Source organism: Myripristis murdjan, chromosome 1 (genome assembly GCF_902150065.1).
Source record: "Myripristis murdjan chromosome 1, fMyrMur1.1, whole genome shotgun sequence".
Taxonomy (NCBI): Eukaryota; Metazoa; Chordata; class Actinopteri; order Holocentriformes; family Holocentridae; genus Myripristis; species Myripristis murdjan.
Window position 1 is genome coordinate 15,328,917 of NC_043980.1, and position 16,687 is coordinate 15,345,603.

Genomic DNA, 16,687 nt, shown 5'->3' on the forward strand with positions numbered 1-16,687 from the left:
GGCTCTGTGCGTAAGGAGACAAAGAACAAGTTACACATATTTTTACCATATGAGCCACCAAGGGCAGAACTACACACTATAACAAAGTACAGTAAAAGTGCTGTCAACAGTATGTTTATTTCCTAGATAAATGCGCACACTGCAGTACAGAACTATTGTGTTTTCCAGTTGAACCGTAAGAGTGAACTAAACCCTAGTAAGATGTGAGAACTTCATGTTTACGATTTTTTTTATTTACCTATTCACAGTTACTCTCTCTCTCGCACACACAAACATACACACCTATTTGCTGTTCCTGTCAGTGGTTGTGATTAAGTGTTGAGTTTACTTCAAAAAGGGAACAGTGAAGTCATTGTGGAACGTGTATGAAGTAGCCAACACTTCCCAATGTGAGTTTATTGGACTGTGAAATCTGACATGGCTATAAACTATTATTTTGTTCTGTTAACAAACAAAGTCACATGTTCTTTGTTATTCATTAAACTATTTTTAATACATTTAGCTCAGGTATCAATTATCCTTGAGAAAATAGACCCCTCAAACAACTCCAACGCCAAATCTGCATTAAAATGAACAATTCTGAAAGAAAGTTTAATTCTGTGTTAAATCATGAACTGAGCACACATCAGTTTAATTGTTATATCATCCTTTACTCACCAGGAGCTCCACAGTCAGCGCAGAAGTTATTGCCTGGCTGTTTCACTAAATCAAGCAGGATTTTCTTATTTCTTTCCAGACTGGCCATAGGTGAAGGTAGTTTGCCTCTATCACGGTGACAGCTGAGTCCCAACAAAAGAGCTGCTAGGCATTAAGTCCATATTGATTGTATACATCATGGCTTGCAGCTCTGTTCTGCCCTGTAGCAGGTGGAAAACAACATTTTCATCTTACTGCCCAGTGCACTGCAGTGGCCCGGCATTTCCCCTTATCGCACAGCAACCATGAAGTTTATTGTTCTGCGCACAAACACAGAGGTCCAGAAATAACAGAGAAAGGAAGTGAAACAGACGTCACCATGTTACACTTTATCAATAGGGAGATAGATTTCTATGAAGTAAAAAGAGAACTTGTTTAAGTTTCTGAGCAAAAGTTGTATGGCGCTATCACACCAACACAGGAATAAAACACTGAAGCCTTGCTGAAACAAAAGGCTTGCTCTAAATAGATGTGGGGAATTCATAACAAAGAAAAACAACCATGTCTTTATTGAAAGAACACATGAAATTCTTTGAAAACATTATATTCTTTAGCACCAAAGTCCAAAGACCAAAGATATTCACCAAAGTGAATATCTTGCTGTCCAACTTATCATATAAAACATTTATTTAGATCCACAAAAAGTACTCCACACAATAGCGTCTAAATTTGTATAGTTATAAATTAAAACCCTTTACTGCAACGAATCTAAATCTTACCACATCACACATGAACTTCACTTTAATTTACTGCTTGACCCTTGACTTTTGATGGCTTTATTCATGCAGGAACATAATAGCAAATGATAATTATAGTCTATCAAATCTGACCCCCGGAATAGATTCTGATTTAGTACATGTCAGCTTATTTTTTATTATTATTTCAATTTTAATTTCAATTTTGGAGGACTAGGACCAAACATCCGGTGCATACAATCCGGAACTAATCAAGCACCACCGTTTGTTCAACGCCGGTTGGTTGAAAAGTGTCGGACAACAACTAAAGGGCAAAGTGGATGAATGTACATGATGCGCTAAAGCGAGTTATTTATCACTTTAATAAATGATGATGTGGGTCGCCAGGCGATTCTTGTCGTCGGTCGCTCAAAGAGGTATTGCTCAGAGATTTTTTTTGTTCACTTGCCATTTGCAGGGACATTAATTTGCGACCTAGCCTCTAGCAAATCTTGACGTTAGCTTGTTGTGAGTGCTAGCTAGCTGTTATCATTATTTTTATAAACTCATGAAGGGACATAAAGAAGGGCAAACGTATCCCACCTTTTTTATTGGGTTAACACACTTTATCCAGCTTTTTTAGGGTCATAAATATTCATAACAGAAGTTCATGAGTGTTTACTAGTCACGTGTCATGAAGAGCCATGCTGTATTTCTGAAACCAAGTAGTCCAGTAATTTTAGGCCAAAATTGGGGTCATTTAAACGATGAATTAAAAGGTTGCTATATATATAGTAACCTTGAATTAAAAGGTTACTATGTAACAGTGAATTAAAAGGTTGCTATATATATAGTAACCTTTTAATCCACTGTTTAAATATCTGTTCTGGCATTTATTCCTTATATTCCTTATTAGCGCATATCAAATCAGATAATGTGTGATATGCATGTGTAAACAGAATAATTCAAAGAACTTGTAATTGACTTTTTTTCTTGTCTTTGTGGGTGTAATCAACTTATGAATTTTTATAGTGATATCTGAAAGTAAAATTTTGAACCCCTTTCCCCTGTGTGTTAAAAACAGTGTTTTTTGGTAATATACGGTCATAAATAGATGATTTTCAAAACTTTCCACCAATAGGATTTCCTGGGACTTTTTTTCCCTCACTCAGGACATACTGAGGATACAAAATCAGTTGAGTTTGCTTCTCTTGCAATTTGTCCTAGGTTTTTTCATAAAATGACTGGACTAAAGCGGCTTCTTGTTTTGCAGGACAGCATGTGGGGCAGTCTGGTTTACTCCGACGGCCTCACCGCGGCTCCCTGCCCGAGATGGAGCTGCGGTATCTCCAGTGCACATGCTGCTGGAGGAGCCGGGTCCCCGTGGCCGGGTTTGAGACCTTGAACGCCACCCTCTCCTCTTCCTCCGCTCCTCCGTGCGATGAAGACAACAGGTCCCTGGACGCCTGCTACACCTCCGAGCAGCGGGCCGTCATCCTGCAGCTGCTCAACAACGCCACCGAGGCGGAGCTCGCCGGCGTCAAGCTGCTGCGAGGCCGCAAGTCCGTCAACATCGTGGAGTACAGGACCAAAAATGGACCCTTCAAAACTCTGGAAAGTGTGGTCAATGTGCCCCTGCTGAAACACAAAAGTGCCGTCATAGTGTTCAACTCTATTCTCAATCCGCCTAAGAAAGAGAAGAAGGTGAAGATCCAGCTGGCCAAATTTATCCGGCCAGAGGTTGACAGATCCTGGCTTGAGGTGAGCTGAATCAAAGCTTGCATTGCACCTGTTGTATTCTGAAGTTTTCCAAATCCAAACCTCAGACCTCCTGAAGTGTCCTTGAGCAAGACGCTTTAATCCCTGTCACTTCAAGGATGCTGATCTGTCTTCCCTGTGGAGAAGGAAAACACAAATTCTCCACAGAGAAAACAAATTAAGTCTAACTGCAATATCCTTCAGTACAAGCAGACGACAAATTCAAGAAAATACTATCTTTAAGTGTCTGTGTAAGGTGTTGGGCCACCATGAGCTGCCAGAACAGACTCAACATGTCTTGGCAATTGAAATTGAATGAATGGCATAGATTCTCCAAGTCTCTGGGATGCTACTGGAGGGATGGAGCACCATTCTTCCAAAAGATACTGTGTATATAAAGGGATATTATAGTGGGGCTGCAGTGCATAAACCTCATTACAAAGACAAATGCACATTGGAGCCACTACTTGACAGTGATGTGAAAAAAAAAATGATGTGGTCAAATCAGTCACTATACTCTGGACAAGTGGGCTAGTGCATGTGTGGCATCCATCAGGAGAACACTACAGGCCTGAATGCTGGACCCCGACTGTGAGGGGGTCCCGTGAGGGCATTTGTCCCCTGACAGGGAAACCTCACTGCAAATCAATACAAAGTTACTCTGAGTGATCAGTGTTTCTATCCTGATGGGAGCGGTCTCTCCTAGGATGACACTTCCCTCATCCACAGGGCACGAGGGCACCAAATGAGGGAATATCTTTTGGAAGAATGTTGCTCCATCCTTCCAGTAGAGTTCAGAGACTTTGAAAATCTATGACAGTGTGCACTGATGAAGCTCTGGCCAGCTCACAGTGACCCAGCACTTTACTAAAACACTTTATGTTGGTTTTTCTTTCAGTTTGTCGCCTGTCTGTAGATGTGTGAGAGGTAAATCCAGGCCTCAAGTTAATAGACTGATCATGCCATCACCTTACCACCACAGGCTCGGTGTTCTGTCCTACTTTCACATCAATTACTGAACAAAATGTTAAACATGAAAAGAGATCTCGATTGGCACCACCACTTCTTGTCACATGTTTTTATTATCCCTTATTCAGGAAGCCAGTTCCATAGTGTCAATCGTATGTGGGACTAATAAAATTGCCTGGGCACATGTGGACCGTGGGATGACAGTGTTGGATTGGCGGCAGCTGGAATGTCCTAATTTCTTGAGGGGAACATATCTGGCTTCTGCTTACCTTACTGATGTGAGTATGGATATTATTTAGGCCTCATTTATTATTATCAGCATTATTGGCAATGTCCAGTTGAATGCTCCTGATCTTTTTTTTTTTATAGAGAAACCTAATTTGACAACTGTTTGCTTTTTCCTAATGTTATAGCTATTGAAATTATTGTATGGTGGCAGTTTTTCATCATGACATCTGATATTCAATTGCACCGATAGCTTGTAATGATCTTTTTTTTTTTCTGCCAACAGATCTCCTCTGTGGTATCAGTCCTTCCTTCAGCTGATTTCTACATTGTGGAGAAGACTTCCATCTCAGTCCAGAATACTGCTCTGTTCCCTATAATGGCCCACATGAGGACAGTGGAGGCCATGTTGTTTGCCCTGCTGGAGCCCAGGAACTCCCAGCCCGAGTCCATTGTCCCACCCAAGTGAGAACAGAATAAAGGGGCTTCATATCAATATTTGTGTTTGATCTTGACATTAAAAAGCACCAAAATACCAGCCCAAACCGTGACTTCAAAATGTGTTTGGACTAGCTATCTAATTTGCAATATTTTGCTTTGTTTACTCTGAAATTTTTATGCATCCCTCATTGATCAAAATCTTGTGTGTGTATATGATCAAAGACCAGTCGGCAAAAGGTCACGAAATGATTTGACCCAAAAATAAATCCCTCCATTTCTCACTCACAGGGTTCTCAACATGATGCGTACTGCTGTTGGCCGTCACTTTGGACTGATGGTCGGAGAGTCGCGGACCAGCGGGGCCCAGACAGTGCGGCAGATGATGACCGAGTCTGTGACCCAAAAGTTTCCTCGGTTAAACTTCCCCCAAGAGCTGCTGATGAAGTACAGGAATTCCTTCCAGATGGGCCGAGGAAGAGGAGGAGAGGAACTGTGTGACGCCTTGCTTCAGGCTGTGGCCTTTTACGAGCTGCTCTGTGAATCTTCGAGATAGTCGGCACATGGATTGATTTTTATATCCATGAGTGCAGGCTGCGCCAACCAGACAAGCACGCGTGGCATTTGAACCCTTTTGGTTGTCAAAGAAGATTTCACCACACTTCTTATACTTGAACTCGGCAGCAAGTCACCCTCAGACAACCAGAACGAACCCACCAAATGCTTTGTTAAAAAGCACCACCGAACAGGTCAGGGACATTAGTGGCATGATGGTGAATGGGTGATGAGAATTATTATTAATACTAGAGGTACATATATATATATTTTGTGATGCTCTGTGAGAGCGTATGGTGTATTTAATGTGATGAATATTCTTTGGGTTTGTGGAAACACTCTCAGACTGTTCTTTGGGCATTCTCAGCAGGATGGTTGCTATATTTGTTATTCCTGCTGTCAGATATGGAACTTGGACAATGGGCTATAAGCAACCGCTGAATACTGTCTTCCCTCTGTTCAGTGAGGATTTCCCTTCTTGGTCCTCTATGTAGAAACATAAAACAACTCAGTCTTTTACAAAAATTATATAAAACAAGCAGTTTTTTTATTTATTCCTCATGGTTGTAAATAAAATGATTTAAAATCTGAACTGTATAAAGTATGAATTCATGTGGTAAGTCGGTCTTTTCTGATGCAACTGAGAGTATTCAGTTGATGTAATTGCACAGTAAAATAAATGCCGACGTTGCTGAGTGAGCACTGAGGTAATGTAGTGAGTTAGTTTCTGTCATTTTGTCCGGGCTGCTCTCTATGGGAAATCCTCTGCCAGGAGTTGAACAGTTGACTTGGAGAGGCCCAGGCGACTGCTGCTGAAGTAGTTCACAAACCTGGTGTACAACAATGGTATAAGTCATTTGTAATTCGAAATCTGTGACATTAGAATCAGGATATACAAATATTCAAGTTATTCACAAAGTTTGTTAAGATTTCTGTGCAGCTTGTAAATTGAACCTAGCCCTGGGCAATATGGACAAAATAGATATGATCAAATAGTTTTGCTATCATTTCAATATGTGTAATCACATGTTGAATAGCCTACATAAATTGATGTTCATTTCAGTCAACTTTTCCCCAGGTTAATGCAAGATGAAAGTCATTTTGTTATAATGCTCCCTAATTTATTTCATATTTCATTTTCTGAGAGGTTTAGCTTGTTTTATTCATTTTGATGAGAAGCATGCACATCAACTTGATTAACATGTAATTGTGTTAAAAGATGATAAAGGATAATATTGAAGTATTGCCCAGCCCAGAAACAAATATTCCTGAAACTATTCTCCACCATTGACTCTTACACTGGCTCCCCTTTTGAAAATTCATTTAATTTAAAACACTAATAATAGCTCAGTCAGTTATTCACTATTTGAACTGAAGACTTGCGATCAGTGGCTCACCTGGTTGGTTCGGCTCCGTGCTGCCGTGCCCTGTCAGAGCGACAGATGAGGCGGAGGACAGGCATATAGTCGACGCTGACAGCCTGTCTGTTCCCCAGCAGGCTGAGGGACGGGCCGCTGACCAACGTCCTGCTCAGCTCAAACCTTCTCTGGGCAACACTGAAGGGACATGGAAATATTGTTTATAGTGACTGATCAGTTGGAGACCTGAGGCTTTTTGAGAAAAAACAAACAAAAAAAAACAAAGTTTTATTTGTTGATGTGCAGAGCAAAATCAATATATAACCAGGGCTCACACATGCATTTAAACTTTATGGATTTTAAATAAATAAGGTTCTTCCAGTTTTTGAAAATGAACTGGTGACCTTGAAAGTACTTCATTGTTTAAAATTGAACTATAACACTCAAATTCATTAGTCTCTGAATCTGGATCTCTCCCAGTCAAAGTATCAACACTTCACTTCAGGAAAACACAATGACAGATACGCTGATAGAAGCAGTGTTCAGTTTTAAAATGAATGAGTTCACCTTGATTTTCTAACTTGACACACTGACGATCATTGTCTAACTTTGACTATTGTTAAAAAGTGATAGGAAATTACAATTTGAATGCGATTGCATGTAGTGAATGTGTTGCATCCAGCTTCAAGGAACTACGTTATCAGTCCAGATTATACAGCCTACCTGCAATGTTGAGCATCATGTTCACTGGTTAGTGCACCTCAACAGCTTTTTTTAATGTTGATAATGAGTCTGAAACTTTTTAAGTATTGACCAATACTTTGTACCAATCCAGTGTAGGCTTGGACCACTACTTTGGAGTCACTGGACAAAATGACTGATATGAAATCCTATTTTTTCTCTCCCAATTTGAGGAATACAGGTTTCTGTGTGCCAAAACTAGAGAAAAATAAAAATTGTTTGCTTTCATTTCTGGCATGTTGCATTAAGCTTTTGGTATCAGATATTAGTCACAGATAAAATCAAATAACACTCTCAAATTAGCCTAATATCGGGTCTTACTATTCACACAAAATTAATCCAACGTGTTCAAAGTACTCCAAAAGACCTTAAACAATTACCCAAAAGTGGGCACTTAGTGGCACATTTGGGTAACTGAGCACTTTGGGGTTCTTTTAAGTGATTGGTTGGACCCCCAGTATCAATGGCCCAGGATACATCAGTACTGATACCAGTCAACCAATACCTCAGTTCAAAGCTGAGATGGAGAAAACACTCACCTTGGAGCACAGAGAGGCTGGAAATCAAAGGTGAGGCTCTGTCTATGGGATGAGACAGGAATTGTGAGTCTGTCCACCAGCCTCGCCCAACTTTGCTCCCCCAGCTCCTGTCTGCATCTCTGGGCTTCAGTCCACACCTCGGACACCCTCCACCAGCAGCTGTGAAACCCCAAGCTCTCAGCAACAGCCCAAATCTCCAGCAGCCTCTCTTGGTCATATCTCCTGCCTTGCTCTTCTCTTATCTCATCCAAAAGGCTGTTCGTGATCTCTGCTCCAGTCCAGACAAACTCCTCTGGTCTCCATGAGTCCAATACAAGAACTTTTGCAGCTGGCATTGTGGCATCGAGGTATGACATGAGGTCAAAGAAGCGGGTTAAGGCATCCAAACAGCGGGTTGCCAGTTTGGGTGCAGTTTGTTCAGTCTTATGTAAACTTGAGGCTCTCAATTGAGTCCTCTTCATTGATAATGAGGTTCTGTCTGGTTTTAGTGTCAAACTGGAAGATCTGGAGTCCATATTTTTCCTTCTGCTAAGCCTGGAGAGGTTCTTAATTGAGTTGCTGTTAGTTGCCATTGCCTTTAGATGAACATCCCAGTCCAGATGTTGGATGTGAGGATGGATGTCAGGGGGCGTTAGCTCACTCTGCAGCTCATGCTGAATCACCTCAACTGAGGCTCCCTGGGCGCTGAAGGGCAGAGGGAGGAGGAGCTCCAGGTTGGAGTACATCAGAGGAACACCTCTTCTCCAGCTCTCAGCAAGGAATTTCACAAGCTTGTCCATATCTGTTTCAGTCCAGGACTGAAAAAACAGAAGATATTTAATGTGATCTTTTTTGTTTGTTTGTTTGTTTTTACAAATTAAGCTGATTATAATAGAGAATAATGTCAATCTCAATACTTGCCTTTAGCAAGTGCAATAGACTTTGTCGGGTCACAGTGTGGAGGCCAAGCATCAAAGCTGTGCAATCCATGTCACAGGGAGGAAGATGGGAGTCTGACTTGTCTTCGCCTTCAGTAACATTTGAGCCTAGAATAGAAAACTGGCTGATTAAAATGACCAGATCTCCACTGGTAGTGTCATGAAAATTGTAGTAACAGGATTCATACACTTTCCTACCGATGGTTTTAATTTACTTTTCAATGACTTTCTATGACTTGTATGACAGTGGAAATTGATCTACATTTCAAATACTGTATATCAGCCTCTCTAGAACAAATGACTAAAAAATTATACCTTGACAGTTTTTTTCCAGTCCAAGCTGAAACAACACAATTTGCAGTTACTTTGATCAAAAATGTGGACAGTATTTACTTGAAGATTTAAAATAAGCTATTTTTAACTTTCGCTAAACAGAGACATACTGATGGTCAATCAACCTCTGACAGAATTGATGCTGCATTTGACAGATTTCAGTGATTTTTCCAAAACTTTTATAAAAATGTAATGTTACATAGATTTTTCAAGGCCTACAAATATTATTTTTCAAATCATCCTGGACTTTTCCAGGTTTTTCATGACTGTTTATTTTAGAGCAACCTACCGTGTATATCTGTGGGTTCTTTAGGCAAGGATTTCCTCTGAGACGTCTGTCCCCCACCGCTGTGCACCCAGAGCTGCAGCTGGAGCAGGCAGCATCTGACGTCCCCTCGGGACAGCCTGAGGAGACTAGTGATATCGTCCAACTCCAGCCTCTCATTCTCAGCCAAACACACCAGCTGGAGGTAGCTGCACGCATTCACCTGGGAAAAGATGGGTTTGTGACAAACTGGGAAAACAATTTCTGCCCTAAGATGTGATCATCTGCATGTGTAGAGCTAATAAACACAACAAAGCATAGACCACACTTGGTTTTCAATTCGATTTGTGGAACGAGCATACAGGAAAACAAGGATAGCTTTTTCAGGCATTGTGAATTTACAAGGTTTTACACAGAAGCAGAGAAAGCTTCACTTACCGCTGAAGGTGTTTTGAAAATGATTTCTTTCAAGTTACCATCAAATCTCTCTCCGAATAAGGGATCTACAAAAGAGATTTTTTTTTTGCATCAAACCTTGTCTTAAAATCATTCTATTCTAATCTATTCCTTATGTATTTACCATTGGTGGTCAGAATAACAGGTCTTTTGGTGGTCGTCATGAAAGTCTTGATGGCTGCGAGGAATCCTACATCATCATCAAATATGACATCAACCTGCAGGAGATGACAGTAGTAAACAGATCATCCCAGACCTAACGTTGTTTATGGACATTAACAGCCAATGAACATCCAATAAAATACATGGCTTAGAGCATGAGACTGCTAAATGGTTTACCTCTTCAAACAGAATTAGTGATGTGGCGGTCTTTTTGCTCTGTGACACTGTTTCACCAGAGTCAGGTGCTGCATTGTGTATTTTCTCCCTGTCTGGCTTCTCTGATGACAAGCCACCCAAGAGTAAGTTGTCTGCTTTGGCTTTCATCTTGAAGAAGTTGGCCAAAGTAATTGTGGCTGGATTAGACTTTCTTTTGCGACCAGAGCGGCCACTGATCTGCCCTGATCCCTTTTTTGAGGTGCAGGTGACATTTTTGGAAGCCGTTCTTGCTAGAAAGGAAGGGGAAAAAAATCATTGTGCAACCATGACAAAGCAAAACTGTAAGCGAATTTGTATGATTATTACATTAACTTTAATGAAGCCCCTGTCTACATTCAGCCATGTTGTACAGCGTCCTACCAGGTAAAGGGTCAGATTTAGCTGAGCTGGTGGAGTTGTAGTTGTTCAGGTAAGCCGGTTTGAGGGGGTCTTTTCCTGACGTCTCCACTAAGTGGGACTGAGTGGCCTCCTTCAGCTGGGACAGAACATGACGGCCACTACGCTGGGAGGAGCAGTTCACCTCAAACACCTTTGGATTGATTTGAGGATAAAGAAAAAAGGAGTTCAGTGGTAACTCTATAATTCTATAAATATGTTATTATCGTGTGATTTCCAGATGGTTATTTAAGTAGTCTAAAAAACCAGAGTGCATGATTTGGTCCTCTGGTTGTAGCAACACAAAGATCAATAAATATTATCCACTGCTAATTTTGTCAAAGACTTAAACAGTTGCCCCAGTGACTTGCAGTTGTTCAGAATTAGCAGTGGCTACATGCTGATTTTTGTGGCTACAATTTCAAGTGATTATTAGTTCTCTCTGAGCATTATATGAACATTGAACACATGAACATGAAAGAGACAGAAATGATCCTTTAATAGAGCTTTAAATCTATATAAATGGAGATCTACTGATTATAAAAGAGCAGAGACAGACATGCAGCAACCCTGATGGTCAGTGAATAATGTAACTTTATAAAATATAAAGCAACTGTATCCTCACAGGCAATAATCTGAAGGAAATCTTATAGAGATGGTTATGGGAATGGCAGTAAAGTACTGCTGCAAGCCGAGTCCTGGATTACAATCACCATCTCCAGAATGCATCTTGTGACAGAGCAGGAAAAAAATCTTGAGTAATTTCACCACACACCACCACACAACATGGTGTAAAACTTGGTTTTCATTTCATAATCGATTACTTTGACAGCCTCATCTACCAAAGGTCAGCACCCAGACTGAGCGTGTTCTTTTTTTAACCTACTGATGTGTCTTTCTTTAAACTTGAAGTAGTGTTAGAGTTTAACAGGTCCACATTTCCACCAAATTTGGTGGAAATGTGGTTCACTGGCCATTTGCAGCCTTTGGCCAAAAGGGGGCGTGGCATATCACAAAAAGGCACATAAACTCTGAATGTTTTCACATGTCATCACAAAACCCTAACCATGCATGTCATAGGGCATAAATTTTCAGGCCTTTCAGGCAAAAGGGGCTGCGGCATACCACACATAACTTCCCAGTGGATTAGCGTACATTTTTGGCATGAAAATACCACACAGCTCAACTCACAAATATTAGCCTACTACCTGCCATATAAAATCCATCAAACAAAAGCAAACCTTGAAGCCCAGCTCTTGAGCACAGGCATATACAGAGGCAGTCTTGCCAACTCCTGGAGGTCCTGTGATCAGCATGGCATTACAAAGCGGCTCCTCTCCCTCCTCCTCTGACCCGGTCTCACCCTGGAAGTCCCCACAGTCCCATGAGTCTGCACAAGACAGAAAATTATAAGGACTCTTAAAAGTTTTCAACTCTAAAACCACGCTCTGCAGAGCCAGAGTCATCCTGGGGCCAACGGCTCATTAAAATAAAACTCTTGTGATGCGGGTACTTAAGAGAAGCCAAAATACGACAAGTTTTTGGTCATGGCTCATCAGCAATGTTAATAAAATGCTGGGCCCTGGGCAGTTATAATGTGAGAGGGAGATACTGCAAAGTTATGCATTTATGCGTGACAAGTGACAGTGCATACCATTGCTGTTTTCTTCCTGTTTCCTTTCCTCCTCTTTTCTCCTCTCGTCACAGTCAGCTCTCAGTTTCCATTTCTTTAACCAACTGCATTCCAAAGACAAATCACAAGGAACTCTCAGCTATGCTCATACTGATTTCAAGTCCAACTATATCGATGAAAAGGGTGAGAAAGCCATTTAGGAAAAAAAAAAAATCACCTGCGGAGTTTATTAACTGAGGCAGTGTTACCAATGACTTCGTTTGAGTGCTGAGGGCTGTATTTTTCGGTCCAGAGCACATCCTCAATACTGGAAGCTGGAAAAAGGCAAAATGTTAATCTGCATGACATAAAAAAAAAAAAAAAAAAAAAAACTTTGACAGGAATTAAAAAACAATCTGTATGAGAACCCTCACCTCTCTGGAGACAGTGGGAGGAAATGAGTGACTGGCTCTCTGGTTCTGTATGACTCGTCTGTCCAGATTTCAGCTCATGGTTGTTATGCAGGCCTCTGCTCTCCGTTTGCTGCTTCAGTCTGTGAGTGCGGCTTAGCTTGCTTCTTCCGGGCTGCCTCTTCATCCATGGAGCAGGATGACCCGCATCACCGGCCTCTTCCACAACAAGGCCACACCTCTGACGCTTGGATACCTTGTCTGAGATATCGCCTTCATTTGCTCGCTTCCTCTTCTCTCCTACATGGTTGTGTGGGCAAAAAAAACACAAAGTTTTATTTGTTGATGTGCAGAGCAAAATCAATATATAACCAGGGCTCACACATGCATTTAAACTTTATGGATTTTAAATAAATAAGGTTCTTCCAGTTTTTGAAAATGAACTGGTGACCTTGAAAGTACTTCATTGTTTAAAATTGAACTATAACACTCAAATTCATTAGTCTCTGAATCTGGATCTCTCCCAGTCAAAGTAGCAACATTTCACTTCAGGAAAACACAATGACAGATATGCTGATAGAAGCAGTGTTCAGTTTTAAAATGGATGAGTTAACCTTGATTTTCTAACTTGACACACTGACGATCATTGTCTAATTTTGACTATTCTTTGAAAGTAATAGGAAAGAACAATTTGAATGCGATTGCCAGGGGAGTCATGTAGTGAATGTGCTGCATCCGGCTTCAAGGAACTTTTTTTTAGTTACAAGGGGCACCATTATGCTTGAACTGAGTGTATTGCTGTGTGCAGGCACGTGTATGTATGTATGTGTGTATTATGTATGTGTGGTTTTGGCGGACTGCTGAACTGAATTGCCCTTTGGGATTAATAAAGTTATCTAATCTAATCTAATCTAATCTAATCCACATTGCTATATGTGTAAACAGGCGAGCAGAGTGAGTGAGTAAATATAGATCTGAATCTGCATCATAAACAATGATCCAGTGGTAGATGGCTGTCATTTGAATGGGATGAGACAACCAGTCTCACCTGAGGTTTTGTGATCTTGCACACTTTGAGCGCCTCTCTTCTGCAGGCTGAGGAAAACTCTTCGGACGGGAAACGCTGGGTTAGATGCTCTGATTTCCTCCAGACTCTCTCTGCAGCTGGAGGACCCATCTTTCTCCGTCAGCTGAGAAACTGGGTGTGCAGGTGGTGACAAATCCTGCTGACTTCCCCCTGGTTGAGCGGCAGCTGGTTTCTGCAGCAGTGTCGGCTTCCGTATGGACTGATCAGGCTCCCCTTTACCCTTGGCATGCTTGTTTGCACGCAGGAAAATGGGTGCAAGTTTAATTTCAGGCGTGCACCTCCTCTCCTCCAGCAGTGGCTGAACTTTTCCAGTGGTGATGCCCGCAGCATCACTCGGACCAGCTGTGTCCTCCTCAAGGAGCAGGGCTGAGTGTCTCTCTGGTGAGGCCTCATCGTCAGAGCAGCTTGACTCTGATATGACTACCACATCGGGTTGTACATGGTCTTTCCTTGGACCGAGTCTTGGCTTACACGTTTTAGTCCGTTTGAGTTTGTTTCGCATCACAAACGACTCCATATTTCACATCTCAACACTGGTGTTTTGGATTTGGCGCTCGCCCGACCAGCATGATGCTCCTCATGTGCGCCGCAGTTGTAAATACAGTCAAGGCATTTATCCTGCGCGTTGTCAACTCATTAAACTAAAACTGAAGGACGCAGATACCAACAAATGACAGCAAATCAAATAAATAAATTCACCTTTTGCACTTTACGTCGAAAACAGTCCGGTTTGTTAACAGTGACGCGTAAAACATGCGCGAAAAGGTGTAGCCAAAGCTCGTGTATTTGGAAAGAGTTCTGCCTCTTCTCTGCAGTTCTGCGTAGCCGTTACCTAACCAATTGTGCTGGTGGAGTTTAAACAATGCAGTTTTCTCCAAAAACAAAATTAAAGTTTACCTTTTTGGTGTCAGAGATATTTTCACATTTGTCTAACGGGAGATAAACGAGGCGAAAGACTTCGCACCAGGAAATGAGACAGAGTGAGACCTCTTAGTTTTTCGCACTCTCAGGTGTAGTTTGGCGGTCAAGCTGCAGAACTAATCACCTGTAAAATGTTTAAAATACAAATGCTGAGGGAGTATTGTGGCTCAAAGTTGGTCCACAGATGATACTTTGACTTTTTTTTTTTTTTTTTTTTAAGAATTACAGCAAAACATGAGAAAGAAGCAATGCTCTAAAAACAGGAGATCCAAAATGCAGGTGGAGATCAAGGTTAGGGCCAAGAACAGGCAGAGCATCCACAGATTTAAATGGGAACCTTTGGTCTGTCTGAGGGGCTTTGGGCACAGGAAGAGGAAGCTGATGGCGTGAGATAATTCAAAATCAGCTTCTTCCTTCACTTCTTCATTATATCTAATCCTGAGCACACCAGAGGGTGACAGAGGACGGCAGTGGACTGTCAAAGCCAACCAGTGACCGTAACATTTTTTCTTCAAACATTATTTTTTGGCATTTCTGCTTTATTTGGCAGTCACAGTAGAGAGAGGGACAGGAAAGGCAGGGGAGTGAGAGAGGGGGATGACATGCAGCAACTCGCCTGAGGTCAGATTTGAACCCAGGACACTGCGATCAGGACTCAACCTCAACAAGTGATACATGCTCTTGTCCGGTGAGCTCCCACGGCGCCTAAAAGTGCTGAAAGTGAGGAGGGTGACGTGAGTGTCCATTTCAGAGAGACTGGAGGACCTCAGCCAAATTTTATAATACAAACAATGCCTCTATCCACGAAGGAGGGCGTGTACCTCTGTGGTACATGTGGGAGAGAACTCATACAAAAGGGAGAAACCATACATCTGCAATGAATGAAGTCCTCAGGCAAAGCACAGAGTCTCTCCAAACAGCCGTGGTTAGCTGAAGAGAATTGGAGCTAACAGTGTAGGAAATATAAGCATCCAAACTGGAAGAGAGCAAAAGAGTAAGGAAGTGTAAATCAATTACACAAAGACTTCTCCTTGAGGAGTTTGAGCGAGAGTTTTATGTTCAAAGAACTCACTGGAGGAATACAAAGTGTTGTTCATTTCCTAGAGTCTGGGCTTTTAGAAGATTTTTAGACACTTTTGGGGAATGGAAAGACTCTGCCAAAAAGAAAATCTTCAAAAAAATAACCATATTTTGAAAAGTGATAGGAGAGAGTCGGCTAAAAAGATTTTAGAAGGCACAGCAGTTTATAATATTTCTTTAAATCAGAGGGAGGACAGAGGCGTTGTGTGCTGGGCCAAGGCGTAGCGGTGGATGGTCACAATTTCGCTTCATGAGAACTCTAACCATGTTTATATTCAATTTAGTTTGCTCTAAGTACAGCTGTATTTTTTTTTTTTTTGCCTGCTTCTGTTTGACAAACAACCCAAGAGCAACTTAGAGCGCCTGGGAATGCAATTTTGTTGAGAAAATTTGAGATGAATCCCTTTAGCCTGAACAAGAGCATTAACAGCTTTGTGGTTGTAAAAAATATTACTCCATAGTATATAGGATGTTAACTCCTTGTTACTGGCCTTGAATAAATTACAGACGAGTGCCTTTTTTTTTTTTTTTTTTTTTTAACAAAAGAAGTGTCTGGTATTGTATGTTGTATGTGTTGGTATTTTTCCATTTTCCCCTGTTCAGCTGGGTTTTTGGGGATTTTTTTTTTTTTTTTTTTTAAACTTGCCCACTATGAGGATTAAGTCAGGGGGTGTCATCCTGTTTGATGTAAACACGTGGGCATGGAAAGCCCGTTGAGACTAAACAGTGAGCTTTAAAAATCCTGAACTTGACCTTTATTGTTTAAAACTGGGCCAGGATGAAACTGGACTCAATAGCCAGAGAGCATAATGAAGAGGATGCAATGATTAACAGTAACTGTTTCTATTATATGTATCTCAACAAAATGCTGAAACCAGTTAACACAGCTAAATCCGAGGG

The 16,687-nt window shown here is 41.3% G+C and overlaps 3 protein-coding genes across 4 annotated transcripts in view; 1 reads left to right on the forward strand and 2 right to left on the reverse strand.

Annotated features, from left to right (window-relative positions):
- Positions 1-849, reverse strand: part of LOC115360250 (arf-GAP with dual PH domain-containing protein 2-like) — a 4,625-nt gene extending 3,776 nt beyond the window's left edge. For both annotated transcript variants that reach the window (XM_030053024.1, XM_030053016.1), the window contains exons 1-2: positions 658-849; positions 1-4 (exon numbers count right to left, since the gene is read on the reverse strand). The exon at positions 1-4 is cut by the window's left edge and continues 127 nt beyond it. In XM_030053024.1, coding sequence (XP_029908884.1) covers positions 1-4; positions 658-745 — 92 coding nt within the window. In that variant the 5' untranslated portion in view covers positions 746-849. The remainder of the gene's footprint in view (positions 5-657) is intronic.
- Positions 850-1,653: 804 nt separating this feature from the next.
- Positions 1,654-5,907, forward strand: tefm (transcription elongation factor, mitochondrial). Its single transcript, XM_030062921.1, has 5 exons — positions 1,654-1,807; positions 2,644-3,131; positions 4,226-4,375; positions 4,609-4,787; positions 5,052-5,907. Exons 1-5 carry the CDS (start codon positions 1,759-1,761, stop codon positions 5,314-5,316), a joined length of 1,131 nt encoding a protein of 376 aa, XP_029918781.1. The 5' UTR covers positions 1,654-1,758; the 3' UTR covers positions 5,317-5,907.
- Positions 5,908-6,009: 102 nt separating this feature from the next.
- Positions 6,010-14,557, reverse strand: atad5b (ATPase family AAA domain containing 5b). The gene is made up of 14 exons (XM_030062908.1): positions 13,748-14,557; positions 12,724-12,999; positions 12,528-12,624; positions 12,332-12,414; positions 11,919-12,067; positions 10,663-10,831; positions 10,264-10,532; positions 10,049-10,142; positions 9,907-9,971; positions 9,493-9,691; positions 8,854-8,978; positions 7,954-8,750; positions 6,713-6,871; positions 6,010-6,145 (listed from the first exon to the last, which is right to left on the reverse strand). Exons 1-14 carry the CDS (start codon positions 14,301-14,303, stop codon positions 6,067-6,069), a joined length of 3,117 nt encoding a protein of 1,038 aa, XP_029918768.1. The 5' UTR covers positions 14,304-14,557; the 3' UTR covers positions 6,010-6,066.
- Positions 14,558-16,687: the final 2,130 nt, after the last annotated feature.

Excerpts from the sequence above, each read along its gene's own strand:
- tefm (XM_030062921.1), top strand. The coding sequence starts at position 1,759 with ATGATGATGTGGGTCGCCAGGCGATTCTTGTCGTCGGTCGCTCAAAGA. Across the intron at positions 1,808-2,643 it reads GTCGTCGGTCGCTCAAAGAG|GACAGCATGTGGGGCAGTCT; the intron begins GTATTGCTCAGA and ends CTTGTTTTGCAG. Across the intron at positions 4,376-4,608 it reads CTTCTGCTTACCTTACTGAT|ATCTCCTCTGTGGTATCAGT; the intron begins GTGAGTATGGAT and ends TTCTGCCAACAG.
- atad5b (XM_030062908.1), bottom strand. The coding sequence starts at position 14,303 with ATGGAGTCGTTTGTGATGCGAAACAAACTCAAACGGACTAAAACGTGT. Across the intron at positions 10,832-11,918 it reads CTCAAGAGCTGGGCTTCAAG|GTGTTTGAGGTGAACTGCTC; the intron begins GTTTGCTTTTGT and ends ATCAATCCAAAG. Across the intron at positions 10,143-10,263 it reads CACTAATTCTGTTTGAAGAG|GTTGATGTCATATTTGATGA; the intron begins GTAAACCATTTA and ends CATCTCCTGCAG.